At 36.9% G+C, this 23,706-nt stretch overlaps 1 protein-coding gene across 3 annotated transcripts in view; it reads left to right on the forward strand.

Moving 5' to 3' along the window:
* The window catches only part of LOC119729700 (mitogen-activated protein kinase SLT2/MPK1-like), a 46,765-nt gene that overhangs the window by 15,308 nt on the left and 7,751 nt on the right, over nt 1–23,706 (forward strand). For all 3 annotated transcript variants that reach the window (XM_038202394.1, XM_038202386.1, XM_038202404.1), the window contains exon 4: nt 6,570–6,879. In XM_038202394.1, coding sequence (XP_038058322.1) covers nt 6,570–6,879 — 310 coding nt within the window. The remainder of the gene's footprint in view (nt 1–6,569; nt 6,880–23,706) is intronic.

A 23,706-nucleotide genomic window follows, 5' to 3' on the forward strand; every position in this document is an offset into this window, starting at 1 on the left:
CGTTACCGTAATTCCGTTACCGTTTCGTAATTCCGTTACCACTTGGAAAAATGCCAAGAAATTACTATTTTAAAGTTTTTATTTTTCATTTATGTTTGTAGTAGGGTCTTTTCTAAACATACATGATTTGAAGAAAAAAAACAAGAAAATTTGTGAAATAAGTAACTTTTGCCATTTTTTCGGTAACGGAATTACGTGCTAATTTTGACATTTTTAAATGAAGGCCTACACTATATATATATATATTTATATTTTTAGAATTTTTTTTAATGACCCTGAGTAATGTTAGTAACTTGTAACATCATAAAATAAATCAAATCTTTTCCCTATAATTCAGAAAGTAATACATACACTAAATTTTATTTTTTTACTAAATCTGAACGTTTTTAATCATAAATTGCAAAAATCACTGTTTTTACCAGAAATATGTAATTTTTTTCAATTTCGTTTTTTGAACTGAATTCCCCATTTAATTGAGGCCTGGAAAAAGTACAAAAAAGGTTTAATATGTAAATATTTATTTTTGACATTTTTTGCTCTCCCATGGAGAATTGCCCAAATACAAATTAGGTTTTTTTCCTGGACATGCCATCTTAAAAAATCATAACTTGAAAACTTTAAGAGCCAACATCACAAAATATTCCAAGATTGTTGCTTACATCATAAACTAACATCTGAAAAACAATTAAGAAATTTGAAGCATATTTATTTTTGTAATTCAAGGTCAAAGGTCTTTTCATGACAAGTGTATTGCATGAATTTGCAAAGTGTCATGAACATATTTTGCACTGTAAGTCATTGCAAATATTTTTCACAAAGTTTTGCTTTCATTTTTGGGACTCGAGTCTTGTTAGCTTTCGCTCAGGTCGAGTTGAGTCTTCTGGTAAGGGACTCAAGTCAAGTCGAGCTCAGTCATTTGCTCGCAGTGACTCAAGTTGAGTCATTTACCCATAGGGACTCGAGTCAAGTCTGGTCACCAAAAATTGTGACTCGAGTCGGACTCGAGTCATTACAACTCTGATAATCAGATGATGTGTGTGGCTAAGTTTGCGGTAATCATTTCAAAATTAGTGTTGACCTTAATATAGACAACACCTGTGGGTCATTCCGTGCCAATTCAACGGGTGACGTACATGTATGGTGCCATGGCACCATAGGTTTTGACGGGACATTGATAGACGCAAACTGGAAGTGCCTTAGGCCAAAAAAAAATAATACTTCTGCATCCGGTTACCCGACCGACCCTATTTTTAGGCTGCGACCCTGAATTGATTGAATAAATAAAAATAAAAGCTTGTTGTCTTTTCTGTCTTCACAAAATACCTCTCAACAACCCATTTGCGTCAAAAAAATGCTTGTATATTTGTTTTCTTACTTAACATTAGCTATTTTTTTCAAAAGAAACCAAATTCGCTTCGCGATCTGTCATCATACCTCGCAATTCGATGTCACAGTGACTATAACCTTGCTCAGTGCAGTGACGACTGGTTCCCACCGCGCCGCGCAGGGGCCAATTTAGAACACATGATGAAAGTGTGGTAACCAGTCTGTCATGGCTATGCGATCGCTAGCGCTAGCATGGCTATGCATTAGGCACGTGCACTGTCAGTGTCAACTGGTCGGATTCGACATCGTAAAAATGCCAAGAAATGGAGATGGAGAAAGAACCTTTTTTGCAAGTTATTTCACAGAATTGATCTAGCTTGTCAGTGTATGTATTTTCCATGTTCAAGAGTTCATTTTGAGATCACACTACTCGTATTTGGAGTATATCACTCCAAATACGAGTAGTGTTTCCCGAAATTTTCAACTGTAAAACGAGGTCTGTCGGCCACGGGCAACACATGCACGGTGCATCACACACTTCGGTGTTTTGGTCAGCTTCCCTTCTTGACTAGCGTTGTGCATATTATTCGAAAGGCCTGAATTTTCCATTATTTTTAAAGAATTATCAAACGTAAATATATTGACAATAATAAAGGTAGGTTGTATTCACTTTTTGCGGCCATTTTGTGTATAGCTTTTGTAGTGCAATGGAAATAGTTCAGGCTAAAACTTCGCATATAATTGAATACCCCATTCAATCTGCATAAAAAAAATTGGCAAAAAAAAAAAATTCCGACAGACCGACCCTATTTTTGAAAGGCATGTAATCGGAAGCAGAACTATTTGTTTTCCGGCCTTATAATTTGAAAGTTAAAAAAACCCTGTGAACTTGCTTTCAATGATGTAAGTCTCTGGCTTGGTTGTAATTTACAAAAGAAATTACCGGTGACGTCATAAAATGTTAGAGCGCCATCTAGCGGCATGTTGAAAAGGTTTAAAAACAAATAATCAGTTGATGCATGTGGCGAAGTTTGCTGAAATCACTTTAGGCCTATAACTGATGTATATAATCAGCCTAATCTTTAGAACAAGTTAAGGTGGGAAAGATTGATGACGTCACCAGACCGGAAGCCCTTTAAACCTTTAAAAACTGCTGAAAAATCAACCGTGACAGATATAATCGTCGTCACGATGACGTCATCAAGTATCAGATTACAAGCAACCTACGATTTCTAGATTTCACCTTTAAGATTCAATATAAAGTCAACTGTTGTTTACAGGAGTTGATAGAATAATCCAGGATCTTCAGTTTTGATAACGTGCAAAATCACGTGACCCTTCCTTCCAGTTGAAACTGGAAGTACATTGTAATTTGAACTACAGGCCCGATTGGGTTGAAGGTTGGTATGTAGCTAAACCGGGATGTGTTATAGATGAAAATTTATGTGATTTCATGATGAAGTCATTACTTGACATGTGACAGCATAATTCAAAGCCCATAAGAATGTAACCACATTTTATATTACCATTTATTATAAACAGAACTACACATCCTTCCTAGATGGAACTTAACTTTACATTTTACGTCACAAAAAAAGTTGCCCTGTGTTTGTCCACAAACATAAATCTAGTTTTATCTTTTCCCTGGAAAGTCTAATTATATAAACTAAATTTCAACAGATTTGATGAATTGGGCACCGCGACATTGGTGTTGCGAGTGCAATTTTAATAAATAAGTTCTACAAGTCGTCAGTGCACCGATTGTATGGTAGATGCACATAGGCTTGGATTGTAGTAGTGTACGGCTGGAAATCTGTATTGTAATCATAAACTACGTCAAACAGATCTTCAAGGTTGTTGCACGTGGAGTTCAACTGCAATGATTTCCTGCATTTTTTAAGGATTCAGATTTTAGTTGTACAGAATTGCACTGCTTTAAAAATCAGGATGATGAATCTGGGGATGGCGAAGAGAGCAAGAAAAATTTCAGTGGTGGTTGTGAGACCACATGTACGTGTTTGCGCAGTGTACAAAATGTTCTAAATACGCACACATGTTGCTCAAAATTTCTTCGAAATACGGCACGGCTCATGCGCATCATGAAAATTTGACTCACAAAATGCCGATGAAAAATAGAGAACTACATGTATGGGGGCGTCATTGTAAAGGATTCAGTGCATGAGAGATCGAAGTGAATACAGATTATTTTCCAGAATTTGTCTTTCGATACTGGACTATAAATACACACATTTGGAGTAGAACAAGAGCTTGAACAACACCAGGAGAAACCAGAAAGTGTTAAAATTATAACTTTAAAAGGGCTATTTCTATGACTATTTTGCATTGCCCTTTTTTACGAATGGAAGAGGTACACAGACTACCGTAGGCACTCTGCTCTCGCCCCATCTATCTGCCCCCCCATGAAACATTCAGTTGTGTAGTGCAAACAAAATTACACAGGGTAACCGTTTTCTGCGTCCATGTTTATGTCCATACATGTATCATGTTACATGGGTAATGATGCACCAGTCATTGTGTCCGTCTCTTGTGTCATAATGTTGTTTTGTTCTATTTAATTTCACTTAGCTTCAAACACTGAAATGATGTTACTGGTCATTATCTCCTGTCACTAGCAACAAATTTGGCTTGTCTTGATCTGCTAAAAACATTTTATAAATCTTTGCCCTGATTACCATCATGCAGTGATTACCCACATAACTCTGGTGACAGGATACCAGTCATGAAACATCCCTCAGGAAAATGGAAAGGTTGTTGAAGATCACCCGAGTCAGAAACTCATCTCAGTGAGTGGAAAACACCATAAGAAGTCAACCAGGGGTCTATCTATCTACATATTTTACAGGAGGGTGAAATTACAGATATAACGATTTGACGGAAAGTTAGGACTGAGATTTCTTTGGCTGAGAAGCTTTACCATGGAAACATTCGCTGTGATGATATGTGCTACACACAAGACAACAAATCTACGTGTATAAAACAGTCATAACCAGGTGGGGTACAAGGCTTCAATTGTTTTGATCTAGCAAGCGATTACCCATGTAACATTTTGACGGGTGCAGTTATGTGGGTAATTGTATTTTTGACAGTTTGCGTGTATTTACAAGCGAGCTCGCAGCAGTTATGTCTTATTATTTACATCTAGGAAAAAAGTCAACTCTCATACATTGTTAGTGTAGTGTAATACAGAGACTGAACAGAGAACACAAGATATAGTTTCCTGCCCATCAGGAAATGTCACAATATTTAGTTAACAACAAACCCGTCAGCCAATGGTTTTCGTTTTATTTCTGATATATCTTTAATACATACCGGTATCTCTTCTATGTGTGACCGGGTTTAAAGTAAAGGTGTAGAGGAATACACTGGGTGGCTTCTGGCTATATCCTTCCTGATGTTTATTCTAAAAATAGACAGAAATTGCATGTTTTGAACGGTCTTCGCCAAACAGTGATTTAAACCTCGGCGCGAAACTGTAGGTAAGTGCACCTCGCATAATTTAAATGATAAAAGCCACGCAAGAGTGACTACATTACGATGTAAATTAACTTATGAATATGATAGTGAAAAAATAAATAGAGGGGGGCTATATTATTTATACTCGTGACACTCTTCTCCTTTTTGAAAAAATGTCGTCCTCAACTGATTACCATCATACAGATACAATCATACATTATTCTGTGATGTTACTTACCCTATTCAATCTACTTATCAAACCGGGCACTGGTTTTATAAACAGTCGTCAAAATCAATCCATCAATAAAATCGAGGAATATACTCCCGTAACACCACAAAGTAATTATATACAAGTAAAAAATAGATAATTTATACAAAATAAGGAACACAAGGCTTGACTTGTGTGCGTCTTGTACTCTTTGAGTCGGATGTGAATCAAATTTCAACTAGAATAAATAATAAGTCAAATGAACAAAGCAAAGATATCAACACTTTCAAAAATCTTTGATATAGATTAATCATCATAACCCGGAATACAGTAATCCAAACCAAATCAGGTAAATACCTAAACAATACATGATAAATCCAACAAAATCAATGTACATGTACATAGGCTAATAGAAGTACTGAATAATTGCTGAGAATGAGAGCCAGAGAATATTATTTGGGGTTGTGTTCTTGCAGCAGTAATCTGGGGCCAGCTCTTCGTCTTGCTTCAGCCATTGCAGGTCCTTTCCACCTCTCCAATATCAGTTTTCCAGCTTTCAACCTGCTCTTGTATTCGTCTGAAGTCAGATATCTTGTGACCCGATGTTGCCCCGATCACCCAGCGTTTGTACTCAACAAACACGAATCTCTGGTTGTGTTCATTGCATTTGCACTGATATCGAAATAAAGTAAAGACAATTGTATTTCTGTGAAAATAAAAATAAAGACAATATTTTTATGGTCTGCACAAAGATTGAAGAGCATGTGTCGCAGCGTCTTGGTGCAGTGCTATGATGGTTGGTTTTGTGTATGTCTGTATACTTCACTACAAATATGGCAAAATGGAAAATGTGTTAAAACTTCCCTGACAGGTAGTCTGAGTATCACCTGTTATCCACGTAACCAAGTCTCCTGTATAGGCCTAATGTCTATATGTCTAAACCATAGAGCTATATTAAATTACTAGAGTGCTAACTTCTCATTCTGCACGTGGAGACGCTTTGAAGCTGTCCTCGGTGCAGACATTTTGAATTCATGTGCGTGTTTGTAGAACATAATAAAATTAGATGGATTGAATTTTAACGATTTCCCAAAAAGGGCATTTGCATATCCGTGCTGAAATGTAGACACATATTTTTTGGAGTGGGGTGGGGCTGGTATCATCTGTCGATGGGGCCGCTGTTCAAAACCGATGATTATGCACACTAACGGACAATATATGGCACCTTCCAGGGTGATTCATGCGCGAAATCCAAAAAAAAAAAAAAAAATGGCACTCGTAACAGTAGCTGGCACAAAAGTGAACAATTTCTTTTCTTCAAATAAAAACCACTGGAAATATGTTGTAAACTTCATAGAAAATGCTGAAAAAAATTTGTTAAAATTTTGAAAATGTTCATTACTTTTTTGAAAATGACCAAGTATTTTGTGATGAAATATACATGTAGGAGACATTGCTCATGATTGTACCATGTGCATACATGTATGTATTTAATGAAAGAGTCGGCAATACTTGAACATGCATAAAGAACATGCATATACACTGTATCTCTACTTTCCAGGGCCATCTCACCCAAAATGTCTCAACTCGCTGGTACCGATCTCCAGAGCTCATCTTCTGCCCATGTGACTACACAGAGGCCATAGACGTGTGGTCTGCAGGGTGCGTCTTTGCTGAGATGTTGACTGGTAAGCCACTCTTTGCTGGGGAGCATGATCTGGACCAGATGCTCCTGATCCTGGAAATAATTCCAGTCAGTGATGTAGATCTTGTGGAAGTGGAGGACTCCATCCCAAGAAAAATGCTCAAGAACTACAAGGGGACACCTCGTATTTCTCTGTGTGATGCACTTCCAGGTGTTGAACCAGATGGTAAAGAGAACTCCTAAATCTGTCAAAGCTTTCATTAAAGCTTTGATACTGAACATTTTAATCCTTAAACGTTCATGTAAATTCCATTCCAAAGTCAGTACCAATTTTTAAATGAAGTTGCCTGTGATTCTAATGATGGACTTTTCACAACATTTGTGACAATATGAAAGCTGTGTTTTTAATTTTTTTGCTTGAGACATTCCTTCAAGACTCTGCAGAAAACCAAATTGGAAATAGTTCAGTGGGATTTCATCTTGTCCCTGATTGGAACCTGAGCAAGTGCATGAAGTCATACATATACAAATGGACATCACGATGATCAGTTGATATTTTTTTCATAGTGTTCACATATTTTGTACTTGCACAATTTGCTATATAAAATCAGATCAACTTGTAACGTGGCAAGATTCCAAGAAACAGTCCATTTCATCATGTGATGCCATGCGCTTAATGTTTTTAAACCCCAAAGTTATATTTGGTGAACATAACATCATTGACATGCTAAATTCAAAGACATTGTACATGGTTTTCTGGAGTTGCAGTGAATTGACCTATCGCCTTTTCGAGTAAGCCATGCCCATTAGACAACCCAATGGAAATTTGTACGTTACATTTTGTTTGTCTCAGATTTTGTGCATTCTGCGTCCATTTGTCTGCGTCAACGCCATTCTATCGCGATAGGTTAATGGGGCTGATCCCCGATCACCATTTAGGGCTGATCCCCAATCACCGTTTTGAAATGGTAATTTTTTTTCTTTGTTGGCTTTTCAACAAATTTTATGGTAAAGTCTTTCTTTTTGTTCAGATTTTTTCCGGCTTTTTCGCAAATTTGTGAAAAAAGCCTTTGTTTTTGTTGGCTTTTTGAGCGGAAAAGCCTTTGTTTTTGTTCTGATTTTGTTTTTTTCTTCTTTTTGATCTTTTTGGGTCCACCCCAGTCCCATTGACTTTGCACACATTTTTGGTGTGATACACTTTTGACCTAAAACAAAGTCCAATTCCAATGAAACTTATCTCAGGTAAAGATACTATAGTGAAGTTGTGTCTCGAAGAGTGACGTCATGATTACGTCATCATGGGTCATGTGACATCATCAAAAAAGTGCATATTTTGAAGGCCTATATCTACAGAACTGTAAGTCCGATGGGGTTGAAACTTGGCATATTTGTAGACCAGGATGTGTTATAGGTAAAAATTGAGGTGACGTCACAATGACGTCATCGTGCGATTAAATATAATTTTTTGAATTTTTGGAGCTTTAAGCCATATCTCACGAATGCAACTTGCAAAATTGAAAATTCTTTTTGTATTATGTTTGTTAGGTAATATGTGTATCCCCAAAATTTAGAAAAAAAGTTTGACGTCACGATGACATCATCAAAAATGCCAATTTTGAAAACACATATAAGGGAAGGCCCAATTGTCATGAAACTTGGTGGATAGGTAGATGGTGTCACAAGTATGCGAAATCTGAAATGACGTCACCATGACATCATCGGTTGATTTTTAATGATTTTTTAAATATTTAAAATTTTATTATACTAACAAAATTTAACAGTTTGTTTCATTGGATTAATGTCAAACTTGGTGCATATCAATACCACATTAAAAAAAAAATGGCACTGACAGGTATTGTTACGATGACTTCATCATGGGACACGTGACATCATCACAGACGTGCATACATGTATTTTGAGGTCTTATATCTACAGAACAGTAAGTCCGATTGGGTTGAAACTTGGTATGTAGGTAGACCAGGATGTGTTATGGGTAAAAATTGAGGTCAAGTCATGATGACTTAATAGTGGGATTTTATATGAATTTTTGGAAGACGTATCTCATGAACGCAACATGCACAATTCAAAATTTGTTTTGTATTTGGTTTGTTAGGTAAATAGGTATACACAAAATTTTTAAAATTTGTGACGTCCCGATGACATCATCGGGACGTCATCAAAAACGTGAATTTCCAAAACACATACATGTATAACATATATATTAGAAAATTCTTGTACCGTATACTTTGAAACATTGTACATGCATCATCTGGGACGTGTTATTGATAAAAGTGGTAATAGATATGAACTTACTTCCAACGGTGTTAGTCTCTTGGCTGATAGTATTCTTCAAATCATCTACCGATGACGTCATGCAATCTTCGAGCGCCCTCTAGCGACAGGATGAACATTTTCAAAAATGTATTTTGAATAGATGTCTGTGGCGAAGTTTGTCGGAATTGCCTAAATATTGGTGTATATGATGACCTTGACCCACTTAAGACGTGTGCAAGGTTTTAGGTGTATGACATCATCAGACCGGAAGTTCCATTGAAAAGACCTTTTCTTTTTCAAAAATTGCTAACAAATCAATCCGTACAGATAAAATCTTGAATTGCCCATTAAATGATAGCGTAAATATTTGCCTCAACAGTGCCAAGTTCCCAGCTTGTCAAATTGTTCACACAGTTGACGCGGCGTCGGAAAAAAAAAACCTTGAATAATTGATTTTTCCCATTTTTCCACAAGTCTTTTCCTATACAACACTGATATATCTTACTGAGTAGTTCTGAACTTCAGCCGAGAATTATTATGAGAAGGAAAGAGAAATCGTATTTTTATGCTCTGTCATTTGATTTAAAATATTCCCAAGAGTCAGAATATCAAGTAATATTTCATAAAAATGTTTAAGTTTAAAGGCAAATCACGTATTTAAAGGTGCAGTTTTTCTGCAGTGGGATTTCTAGCCTATTGACTTTGTACACGTTTTTAAGCCACCATTTTTATAACTTGGCAATCTGGAATCGTCATCAATGTTACAGCCAAGGAAGACCCTTATACAAAAATTATGCCAAGACGATGACGTCATGATGACATCATCACCTAATTTTTTTAATTGATTTTTGAAAATTTAATGTTTCCCCATAGGTTTTGTACACATTTTCTATACAACACTGTGAAACCAGAGCCGAAGCAGCTGTGTTTGTCCACAAACACATTTTTAGTTTATGACATTTTGTTTGACCACTGAAACCGCAACTTCCGGTCAAACCAGAAGTACCTGACTCATCAAGTTTTAAAAGATGAGATGTATTTTTGCACATGTGATACAATTATATTATAGGAATTATTCTAAGCATTTTGAACAAGCTTTAGCATGAAGCACTCTGAAAAGTGACTACAAAAGGACCAACAAAACATAAACATTTGTAAAATGCGAAAAAGCCATTTGCTCCGTCCGTAAGATGGACAAAATATCTAGTTGGCTTTTCCGCAAAGTTGCGGAAAAGCCTTTCTTTTTGTTCTGATATTTCTTTCTTCTTCTTCTTCTTCTTCTTCTTTTTTTTCCCCTGGCAAATCCCATAGACTTTATACACGTTTTTTCTCAATGCCACTTTCGGCATTAATCTTTGTCGTACATCATTCAAAGTCAGCATAGGCATAGCCCCTATAGCAAAGTTGTGTCCCGAAAACTGCCGTCATGGTGACGTAATCGACTAATTTATTATAGATTTTTGAATATTTAATTTTTCCCATAGACTTTGTACACAAAAATTTTAAAAAATTGTCGATTTTCAAAGGGCATTTTCGACTCTTTGCCAGTAACTCATTTAGATCACTCTTTGTTCAAGCAAAGACCTTAATTCAAACAACATTTTGTAATGATGACGTCATGATGACGTCATCCGGTGTTTATTAATGGGCAATTAAATTGTGACACTTTTAATATTTAAAAATGCATAAGAAATCAACCGTACGCGTCCGCAACATTCTGTTGCCAGCAAGTGGTAGAGTAGGCTAAGGTCTTTATTTCATTCAGTGTGCGTGCAATCGCGTGACCCTTGCTTCCGGTCGAAAAAGGCCAAAACCGGAAGTGGTTTATTATTTAAAAGTGGTAATAGATATGAACTTGCTTTGAACAATGTTCGTCTCTTGGGTGATAGTATTCTTCAAATCATCTACTAATGATGTCATGCAATCTTCGAGCGCCCTCTAGCGACAGGTTGAAAATTTACAAAAAATGTATTTTGAATAGATGTCTGTGGCGAAGTTTGTAGGAATCGCCTAAATATTGGTGTTTATGATGACCTTGACCCACTTAAGACATGTGCGAAGTTTTAGGCGTATGACGTCATCAGACCGGAAGTTCCGTTGAAAAGACCTTTTCTTTTTAAAAATTGCTAACAAATCAATCCGTACAGATATAATCTTGAAATGCCAATTAAATGATAGCGTAAATATTTGCCTCAACAGTGCCAAGTTCCCAGCTTGTCAAATTGTTCACACAGTTGACGCAACGTCGGCAAAAAATACGCTTACGCAAGTTGCGGTACAGAGCTGTAAAACATGCACAGGACTTCCACAATGTGTATAGCACATGCACGTACATTGTACATACGCACATACATGTACATCGTATGTCAGTCAGCCCGCAGCGCACGTGTTGCTGAGGTCAAATCCTGTCCACAGTGACCGTTTAAAGCTATAGTCCATCATTGTAATTTGTGCATTTTGTTCGTTTGAAGCAACAAAAGAGTTCAAAATCTAATAAAGGATACTAAGCAACTAACCTGATAAAGTTTCAGCTAAGCTTCAGCTGTACATTCCGAGAAAAAACAGCATTCTAAGAACTCAATTTCAAATCAAAAGTTACTGAATCATGTTTTGAATTGCAGCTATACGCGACGTCGCGCACTGATCCGACGAATTATAACAACCGCGCGCACATGTGTGTCGTTCCAATACTTGCGCGCGCTGCGCTAAATAACAAAACGAACTACTAATTTAAATTTTCCTACGGTGCTTCTTAAGAATCACCGTTGGAAATGCCTTCTTTCGTTGATTACTTCAAAATGACAGCTTCCCAGAAAGAATAATTTCACAGGGAGTTTAGTTTCCTTACTATCTTTCAACTAAGTTTGTTTTTCAACAATAATTACGCCAGTTACTTTTCGGATGGCTGCAAATGATGGACTATAGCTTTAAGCCGATTTTTCGGCTAACTTTGACAGATTTTATGTTCATGCATAGTCAGGGACGTATTATTGATAAAAAAATCATAATGCGGAAAAGCCCTATGTTCTGTTGCAAACAGACATAGATCTCTAGTTAGCTGTTCCCAATTTCAATTGGGAACAGCTATTGTTTTCGTTAAAGTTTTTTTTTTTCTTTTTTTTTTTTTTTGGCTTTTCCGCAAAGTTGCGGAAAAGCCTTTGTTTTTGTTCTCTTTTTTTTTTTTTTTTTTTTTTTTTTTGGCTTTTCCGCAAAGTTGCGGAAAAGCCTTTGTTTTTGTTCTCATTTTTTTTTTTTTTTTTTTGGCTTCTTCTTTTTGTCGCCTAAATCCCATAGACTTTGTGCACGTTTTTTCTCAACGCCACTTTTGGCATTAATCTTTGTCATACATCATTCAAAGTTAGCATAAGCATAGTCCCTATAGCAAAGATGTGTCCCGAAAATTGACGTCATAGTGACGTCATCGACTAATTTATTATAGATTTTTGAATATTTAATTTTTCCCATAGACTTTGTACACAGAAATTTAAAAAAAATTGTCGATTTGCAAAGGGCATTTTTGACTCTTTGCCAGTAATTCATTTACACCAATCTTTGTCTAAGCAAAGACCCTAATTTAAACAACATTGTGTAATGATGACGTCATGATGACGTCATCAGGTGTGTATTTATAGGCAATTAAATTGTGACACTTTTAATATTCAAAAATGCATAAGAAATCAACCGTACGCGTCCGTAGCATTTTGTTGCCGGCAAGTGGTAGAATAGGTTGAGGTCTTTATTTCATTCAGTGTGCGTGAATTCACGTGACCCTTGCTTCCGGTCGAAAAAGGCCAAAACCGGAAGTGGCTTATCATTTGAAAGTGGTAATAGATATAAACTTGCTTTTAACGGTGTTAGTCTCTTGGCCAATAGTATTCTTCAAATCATCTACCGATGACGTCATGCAATCTGCGAGCGCCCTCTAGCGACAGGTTGAAAATTTGCAAAAATGTATTTTGAATAGATGTCTGTGGCGAAGTTTGTCGTAATCGCCTAAATATTGGTGTATATGATGACCTTGACCCACTTAAGACGTGTGCGAAGTTTTAGGCAAATGACGTCATCAGACCGGAAGTTACAATAAAAAGACCCTTTTTCATTTGAAAATTCCTGAAAAATCAACCATGGCAGTTTTTATATTTGTTTTTACTTTAATTGTCGATTGAAGGGTAGGTCTAAAACATTTCAAAGTTTTGAGGCGATAAGCAAACTCGAACATACCCTGCGCATGCTTAAAACTTCACGTTGACAATACCTCTGCTTCAAAACATGCACAGGACAGGACGTCCACAATGTACATGTACATGTACATGTACATGCACGTACGTTGTACATAGGCACGTACATCGTATGTCAGTCAGCCTGCAGCGCACGTGTTGCTGAGGTCAAATCTTGTCCACAGTGACCGTTTTAGCCGATTTTCGGCTAACTTTGACAGATTTTATGTTCATGCATTCGCATAGACAGGAACATATTATAGCACTCTTGGCATTAATCTTTTTTAGATATCATTGAAAGTTGGCATAAGCATAGTCCTTATAGCCAAGACGTGTCCCGAAGAGTGACGTCATGGTGACGTCATCAAGTGATTTATTATGGATTTATGAATAATTAATTTTTCTCATAGACTTTGTACACAGCTTTCTCCACAAGTCTTTCCCTATACAACACTGATACATCTTACTGAGTAGTTCTGAACTTACTATGAGAATTACTATGAGAAGGAAAAAGAAATCGTATTTTTTTACGCCTTTCATTTGATTGAAAATATTCCCAAGAGTTAGAATAGCAAGTAATATTTTATAAAATGTTTCAGTTTAAAGGAAAATCACGCATTTAAAGGTGCAGTTTTTCTGCTGTGGGATTTTTAACCTATTGACTTTGTACACGTTTTCAAGCCACCATTTTCGTATTTTGGCGATCTGGAATCGTCATCAAAGTTACAGCCAAGAAAGACCCTCATACAAAAATTATGCCAAGACTATGACGTCACGATGACGTCATCACCTAATTCTTTATTGATTTTTGAAAATTTACCTACATATTGTGAAGTCTTATATCTACAGAAATGTAAGTCCGATTGGGTTGAAACTTGGTATGTGGCTATACCAGGATGTGTTATAGATTAAAAATGAGGTGACGTCATGATGACGTCATCCTGAGATTTTATATGAATATTTATTTGTTTGGACCTTTTAGCCATATCTCCCGAACGCAACATGCAAAATGCAAAATTCTTTTTGCATTTGGTCTGTTATGTAATAGCTATTTGCACAAAACTTGAAAAAAATGTGTGACGTCATCATGACGTCATCAAAATGCGATTTTGCAAAACTCATATAAGGAAAGGTCCAATTGTCATGAAACTTGGCGGGTAGGTAGTTAATCATACTAGTATGCAAAGTTCGAACTGACGTCACGATGACGTCATCAACAAATTTAAAAATATTTGTCGATTTTCATTAGTAATTTATTTAGATCACTCTTTGTCCAAGCAAAGACCTTGTGCACACGCACATACATCGTATTGCCGAGGTCAAATCCTGTCCACAGTGACCGTTTTAGCCGATTTTCGGCTAACTTTGACAGATTTTATGTTCATGCATATTCAGGGCATATTATTGATTAAAAAAAATCATAATGCGGAAAAGCCCTATGTTCTGTTGCAAACAGACATAGACCTCTAGTTGCTTCTTCTTTTTGTCGCCTAAATCCCATAGACTTTGTGCACGTTTTTTCTCAACGCCACTTTTGGCATTAATCTTTGTTATAAATCATTCAAAGTTAGCATAAGCATAGTTCCTATAGCAAAGATGTGTCCCGAAGATTGACGTCATGGTGACGTCATCGACTAATTTATTATAGATTTTTGAATATTTAATTTTTCCCATAGACTTTGTACACAGAAATTTAAAAAAAATTGTCGATTTGCAAAGGGCATTTTTGACTCTTTGCCAGTAATTCATTTACACCAATCTTTGTCTATGCAAAGACCCTAATTTAAACAACATTGTGTAATGATGACGTCATGATGACGTCATCAGGTGTGTATTTATAGGCAATTAAATTGTGACACTTTTAATATTCAAAAATGCATAAGAAATCAACCGTACGCGTCCGCAGCATTTTGTTGCCGGCAAGTGGTAGAATAGGTTGAGGTCTTTATTTCATTCAGTGTGCGTGAAATCACGTGACCCTTGCTTCCGGTCGAAAAAGGCCAAAACCGGAAGTGGCTTATCATTTGAAAATGCTAATAGATATGAACTTGCTTTTAACGGTGTTAGTCTCTTGGCTGATAATATTCTTCAAATCATCTACCGATGACGTCATGCAATCTTCGAGCGCCCTCTAGCGATAGGTTGAAAATTTTCAAAAATGTGTTTTGAATAGATGTCTGTGGCGAAGTTTGTCGGAATCGCACAGGACACGCACAGGACGTCCACAATGTACATGTACATGCACGTACGTTGTACATACGCACATACATCGATGTCAGTAAGCCCGCAGGGCACGTGTTGCTGAGGTCAAATCCTGACCACAGTGACCGTTTCAGCCGATTTTCGGCTAACTTTGACAGACTTTATGTTCATGCATTGTCAGAGACGTATTATTGATAACAAAAAATCATAATGCGGAAAAGCCCTATGTTCTGTTGCAAACAGACATAGATCTCTAGTTTTCTTTTTCCGCTTTTCCCCATAGGTTTTGTACACGTTTTTATTCTACAAGCCACTTTGGCAATTATTTTAAATCCGATCAACTTTAAACTCAGCATAGTTATTAACCATCATATGAGGATGTGTGCCGAAACTTTTCGTCATGCTGACGTCATCACGTGATTTATTATAGAATTTTGAATATTTAATTTTTCCCATAAACTTTGTACACAGAATTTTTTTTAAAAATGTCAATTTTCAGAGGGCATTTTCTACTCTTTGCCAGTAATTCATTTACACCAATCTTTGTCCAAGCAAAGACCCTTATTCAAACAACATTGTGTAATGATGACGTCATGGTGACGTCATCCGGTGCTTATTTATAGGCAATTAAATTGTGACACTTTTAATATTCAAAAATGCATAAGAAATCAACCGTACGCGTCCGCAGCATTCTGTTGCCGGCAAGTGGTAGAGTAGGTTGAGGTCTTTATTTCATTCAGTGTGCGTGAAATCACGTGACCCTTGCTTCCGGTCGAAAAAGGCCAAAACCGGAAGTGGCTTATTATTTAAAAGTGGTAATAGATATGAACTTGCTTTTAACGGTGTTAGTCTCTTGGCTAATAGTATTCTTCAAATCATTTACCGTTGACGTCATGCAATCTTCGAGCGCCCTCTAGCGACAGGTTGAAAATTTGCAAAAATGTATTTTGAATAGATGTCTGTGGCGAAGTTTGTCGTAATCGCCTAAATATTGGTGTATATGATGACCTTGACCCACTTAAGACGTGTGCGAAGTTTTAGGTGTATGACGTCATCAGACCGTCATCAGACCCTTTTTCCTTAGAAAATTCCTGAAAAATCAACCATGGCAGTTTTTATATTAGTTTTTACTTTAATTGTCTATTGAAGGGTAGGTCTAAAACAGTTCAAAGCTTCGAGGCAATAAGCAAACTCGGACATGCCCTGCGCACGCTTAAAACTTCAGGTTGACAATACTTCTGCTTGAAAGCATGCACAGGACGTCCACAATGTACATGTACGTGTACATGCACGTACGTTGTACATATCGTATGTCAGTCAGCCCGCGCGCAGCCCACGTGTTGCTGAGGTCAAATCCTGTCCACAGTGACCGTTTTAGCCGATTTCCGGCTAGCTTTGACAGATTTTATGTTCATGCATAATCAGGGACGTATCATTGATAAAAACAAATCATAATGCGGAAAGCCCTATCTTCTGTTGCAAACAGACATAGATCTCTACTTATATGTCTATATCTCGTACAAACAGACCTGTTCCCAAAAATATATTTTCAATTTTATGTTTTCAGAACCCAACCAGCTTCTCTTCGGAAAATGTGTCCCGAACAAGACCATCACCGATTCATATTATAATTTCAATTTAATAGTAAAATTTGTTTAGAACAAATCATTGAATCATTTTGTACTGTGCAATAGACAATTAAAAACATGTTGGGAACAGCTCTGTGGTTGTTCACTCACAACCACATAGTTCTAGTTAGCTGTTCCCAATTTCAATTGGGAACAGCTCTTGTTTTCGTTAAAGTTTTTTTTTTTCCTTTTTTTAGCTGTTTCGGTGACACACCGAAACAGCTCTTGTTTTCGTTAAGATTTTTTTTTTTCTTTTTTTAGCTGTTTCGGTGACACACCGAAACAGCTCTTGTTTTCGTTAAGATTTTTTTTTTTCTTTTTTCTTTTTTTTTTTCTTCTCCTTTTTCAGACTTTTTCTCCATAGGTTTAACACACGTTTCTTTTGACAGTCCACTTTGCCACTTCTTTAAATCCGATTGATTTCAGACTTAGTACATACTTAGACCACCACCCACAGATGTTCCTAGAAGAAATTTGTGATCGTGACGTCATCAGGTGTCAGGTTACGTCACATTAAAGATGCATTTTTCCCCATATGTTTTGTACACGTTTTAAAACACTCCAGTTTGGCATCTTCGTAAATCCGATCAACTTTAAACTTGATTCATAGTTAGACCACCACCCACAGATGGTCCTAGACGAAATTCGTGATCGTGACGTTATCAAGTGTCAGGTTACGTCACATTAAAGATGCATTTTTACTCCATAGGTTTTGTACACGTTTTCCTTCAATCAGTACATTTTGGCACTTTCATAGATCTGATTGACTTCAGACTTGGCAGACACGCATATCACCAACCGCAGATGGTCCTATAAGGTTTTCGTCATGTTGACGTCATCAGGTGTCACGTGAGGGCGCCCTAACTTTGCATTTGTTGCAGCCCTGTAACTTTGCAAGTATGGGTCCGATTGCGTTGAAACTTTGCATGCCATCACATTGGGGTGTGTTTCGTGTGGCAATATAGGTGACGTCATCGCAACGTCATTAGCTGTCATGTGAGGGCGCCCTAACTTTGCATAATTTCCATATCAACAACATATATCAACTTGGTACACACTTAGACCATCACCTACAAATGGTCCTTGAAGAAATTCGTGATCGTGACGTCATCGGGTGTCACGTTACTTCACATTAAAGATGCACATTTTCCCCATAGGTTATGTACACGTTTTAAAACGCTCAACTTTTTGGCACTTGCGTAAATTTGATCAACTTTATACTTGGTACACACTTAGACCACCACCCACAGATGGTCCAAGAAGAAATTTGTGATCGTGGCGTCATCAGGTGTTGGGTTACGTCACATTAAAGATGAGTTTTTCCCATATGTTTTGTACACGTTTTAAAACACTCCACTTTGGCACCTTCGTAAATCCGATCGACTTTAGACTTCATACATACTTAGACCACCACCCACAAATGGTCCTAGAAGAAATTCATGATCGTGACGTCATCAGGTGTATGGTTACATCACATTAAAGATGTTTTTTTCCCTTAGGGTTTGTACACGTTTTAAAACACTCTACTTTGGCACTTTTGTAAATTATGCGATCGACGTTAGACCTGGTACACACTTAGACTAACCACCCACAGATAATCCTAGAAGAAATTCGTGATCGTACCAATGCCGAGATGGGTTATAGATGAAAATTCATGTGATGTCATCATCAAATGTCATGTGACGTCCCTTAAAGGGGCATTTTGTTCTTTATAGGCCTATATTTACAGACCTATACGTTCGATTTGGTTATAACTTGACATGTACGTATAATGTGCTGTTATAGATGACAGTTTTAGTGACGTCACTGATTGTTCATCACGTGCACAGAGTAATTGGAATATCCGAAACAGCTTGTGTTTGTCCACAAACACATTTCTAGTTGGCTTTTCCGCAAAAAAGCGGAAAAGCCTTTCTTTTTGTTCTCATTTCTTTTCTTTCTTCTTCTTCTTCTTCTTCTTCTTCTTCTTCTTATTCTTTTTGTCGCCTAAATCCCATAGTCTTTGTACACGTTTTTTCTCAGTGCCACTTTTGGTATTAATCTTCGTCATACATCATTCAAATTAAGCATAGTCATAGTCCTTATAGCAGAGATGTGCCCCGAAGAGTGACGTCATGGTGACGTCATCAACTAATTTATTATAGATTTTTGAATATTTAATTTTTCCCATAGACTTTGTACACAAAAATTAAGAAAAATTGTCGATTTTCAAAGGGCATTTTTGACTGTTATCCAGTAATTCATTAAGATCACTCTTTGTCCAAGCAAAGACCCTAATTTAAACAACATTGTGTAATGATGACGTCATGATGACGTCATCAGGTGTTTATTTATAGGCAATTAAATTGTGACACTTTTAATATTTAAAAATGCATAAGAAATCAACCGTACGCGTCCGCAGCATTCTGTTGCCGGCAAGTGGTAGAGTAGGTTAAGGTCTTCATTTCATTCAGTGTGCGTGCAATCAGGTGACCCTTGCTTCTGGTCGAAAAAAGCCAAAACCGGAATTGGCTTTTTATTTGAAAGTGGTTATAGATATGAACTTGCTTTTAACGGTGTTAGTCTTTTGGCCGATAGTGTTCTTCAAATCATCTACCGATGACGTCATGCAAATTTCGAGCACCCTCTAGCGACAAGTTGAAAATTAGCAAAAATGTATTTTGAATAGATGTCTGTGGCGAAGTTTGTCGGAATCGCCTAAATATTGGTGTATATGATGACCTTGACCCACTTAAGACGTGTGCGAAGTTTTAGGCGAATGACGTTATCAGACCGGAAGTTATAATGAAAAGACCCTTTTTCATTTGAAAATTCCTGAAAACTCAACCATGGCAGTTTTTATATTTGTTTTTACTTTAATTGTCGATTAAAGGGTAGGTCTAAAACATTTTAAAGTTTCGAGGTGATAAGCGAACTCGAACATACCCTGCGCACGCTTAAAACTTCACGTTGACAATACCTCTGCTTCAAAACATGCACAGGACAGGACGTCCACAATGTACATGTACATGCACGTACGTTGTTCATAGGCACATACATCGTATGTCAGTCAGCATGCAGCGCACGTGTTGCTGAGGTCGAATCCTGTCCACAGTGACCGTTTTAGCCGATTTTCGGCTAACTTTGACAGATTTTATGTTCATGCATGCGCATAGACAGGGACGTATTATAGCAGTTTTGGCATTTATCTTTGTCAGATATCATTGAAAGTTGGCATAAGCATAGTCCCTATAGCCAAGATGTGTCCCGAAGAGTGACGTCATGGTGACGTCATCAAGTGATTTATTATGGATTTATGAATAATTAATTTTTCTCATAGACTTTGTACACAGCTTTCTCCACAAGTCTTTCCCTATACAACACTGATATATCTTACTGAGTAGTTCTGAACTTCGGCTGAGAATTACTATGAGAAGGAAAAAGAAATCGTATTTTTTTACGCCTGTCATTTGATTGAAAATATTCCCAAGAGTTAGAATAGCAAGTAATATTTTATAAAAATGTTTCAGTTGAAAGGAAAATCACGCATTTAAAGGTGCAGTTTTTCTGCTGTGGGATTTTTAACCTATTGACTTTGTACACGTTTTCAAGCCATCATTTTCATAACTTGGCGATCTGGAATCGTCATCAAAGTTACAGCCAAGGAAGACCCTCATACAAAAATTATGCCAAGACTATGACATCATGATGATGTCATCACCTAATTTTTTATTGATTTTTGAAAATTTACGTGCATATTGTGAAGTCTTATATCTACAGAAATGTAAGTCCGATTGGGTTGAAACTTGGTATGTGGCTATACCAGGATGTGTTATAGATTAAAAATGAGGTGACGTCATGATGACGTCATTCGGAGATTTTATATGAATATTTGATTTTTTGGACCTTTTAGCCATATCTCCCGAATGCAACATGCAAAATGCAAAATTCTTTTTTGCATTTGGTCTGTTATGTAATAGCTATTCGCACAAAACTTAAAAAATGTGTGACGTCATCATGACGTCATCAAAATGCGATTTTTCAAAACTCATATAAGGAAAGGTCCAATTGTCATGAAACTTGGTGGGTAGGTAGATAATAGTACTAGTATGCAAAGTCCGAAGTGACGTCACGATGATTTCATCAAAAATTCCCAAAAAATTGTCGATTTTCAAAGTGCATTTTCAACTCTTTGCCAGTAATTCATTTAGATCACTCTTTGTCCAAGAAAAGACCATGTACACACGCACATACATCATATTGCCGAGGTCAAATCTTGTCCACAGTGACCGTTTTAGCCGATTTTCGGCTAACTTTGACAGATTTTATGTTCATACATATTCAGGGCATATTATTGATTAAAAAAAATCATAATGCGGAAAAGCCCTATGTTCTGTTGCAAACAGACATAGACCTCTAGTTGGCTTTTCCGCATTGTTGCGGAAAAGCCTTTCTTTTTGTTCTGATTTTTTTTCTTTCTTCTTCTTCTTCTTCTTCTTCTTTTTTTCCCAAAACCCCATAGACTTTGTACACGTTTATTCTACACGCCACTTTTGGCATTAATCTTTGTCATACATCATTCAAAGTTAGCATAAGCATAGCCCCTATAGCAAAGATGTGTCCCGAAGATTGACGTCATGGTGACGTCATCGACTAATTTATTATAGATTTTTGAATATTTAATTTTTCCCATAGACTTTGTACACAGAAATTAAAAAATAATTGTCGATTTTCAAAGGGCATTTTTGACTCTTTGCCAGTAATTCATTTACACCAATCTTTGTCCAAGCAAAGACCCTAATTCAAACAACATTGTGGAATGATGACGTCATGATGACGTCATCCTGTGTTTATTTATAGGCAATTAAATTGTGACACTTTTAATATTTAAAAATGCATAAGAAATCAACCGTACGCGTCCGCAGCATTCTGTTGCCGGCAAGTGGTAGAGCAGGTTAAGGTCTTCATTTCATTCAGTGTGCGTGCAATCACGTGACCCCCGCTTCCGGTCGAAAAAGGCCCAAACCGGAAGTGGCTTATTATTTAAAAATGGTAATAGAAATGAACTTGCTTTTAACGGTGTTAGTCTCTTGGCCGATAGAATTCTTCAAATCATCTACCGATGACGTCATGCAATCTTCGAGCGCCCTCTAGCGACAGGTTGAAAATTAGCAAAAATGTATTTTGAATAGATGTCTGTGGCGAAGTTTGTCGGAATCGCCTAAATTTTGGTGTATATAATGACCTTGACCCACTTAAGACGTGTGCGAAGTTTTAGGCAAATGACGTCATCAGACCGGAAGTTATAATAAAAAGACTCTTTTTCATTTGAAAATTCCTGAAAAATCAACCATGGCAGTTTTTATATTTGTTTTTACTTTAATTGTCGATTGAAGGGTAGGTCTAAAACATTTCAAAGTTTCGAGGCGATAAGCGAACTCGAACATACCCTGCGCACGCTTAAAACTTCACGTTGACAATACCTCTGCTTCAAAACATGCACAGGACAGGACGTCCACAATGTACATGTACATGTACATGCACGTACGTTGTACATAGGCACATACATCGTATGTCAGTCAGCCTGCAGCGGACGTGTTGCTGAGGTCAAATCCTGTCCACAGTGACCGTTTTAGCCGATTTTCGGCTAACTTTGACAGATTTTATGTTCATGCATGCGCATAGACAGGGACGTATTATAGCACTTTTGGGATTAATCTTTGTCAGACATCATTGAAAGTTGGCATAAGCATAGTCCCTATAGCCAAGATGTGTCCCGAAGAGTGACGTCATGATGACGTTATCAAGTGATTTATTATGGATTTATGAATAATTAATTTTTCTCATAGACTTTGTACCCAGCTTTCTCCACAAGTCTTTCCCTATACAACACTGGTATATCTTACTGAGTAGTTCTGAACTTCGGCTGAGAATTACTATGAGAAGGAAAATGAAATCGTATTTTTTTACGCCTGTCATTTGATTGAAAATATTCCCAAGAGTTAGAATAGCAAGTAATATTTTAAAAAAAAGGTTTCAGTTTAAAGGAAAATCACTAATTTAAAGGTGCAGTTTTTTCTGCTGTGGGATTTTTAACCTATTGACTTTCTACACGTTTTCAAGCCACCATTTTCATAACTTGGCGATCTGGAATCGTCATCAAAGTTACAGCCAAGGAAGACCCTCATACAAAAATTATGCCAAGACTATGACATCATGATGACGTCATCATCAAGTGATTTATTATGGATTCATGGATAATAAATTTTTCTCATAGACTTTGTACACAGCTTTCTCCACAAGTCTTTTCCTTTACAACACTGATATATCTTACTGAGTAGTTCTGAACTTCGGCCGAGAATTACTATGAGAAGGAAAAAGAAATCGTATTTTTTTACGTTTGCCATTTGATTGAAAATATTCCCAAGAGTCAGAATATCAAGTAATATTTTATAAAAATGTTTCAGTTTAAAGGCAAATCACTTATTTAAAGGTGCAGTTTCTCTGCTGTTGGATTTTTAACCCATTGACTTTGTACACGTTTTCAAGCCACCATTTTTATAACTTGGCGATCTGGAATCGTCATCAAAGTTACAGCCAAGGAAGACCCTCATACAAAAATTATGCCAAGACTATGACGTCACGATGACGTCATCACCTAATTCTTTATTAATTTTTGAAAATTGACCTACATATTGTGAAGTTTTATATCTACAGAAATGTAAGTCCGATTGGGTTGAAACTTGGTATGTG

Source organism: Patiria miniata, unplaced genomic scaffold, assembly GCF_015706575.1.
Source record: "Patiria miniata isolate m_02_andy unplaced genomic scaffold, ASM1570657v1 HiC_scaffold_1, whole genome shotgun sequence".
Classification (NCBI taxonomy): Eukaryota; Metazoa; Echinodermata; class Asteroidea; order Valvatida; family Asterinidae; genus Patiria; species Patiria miniata.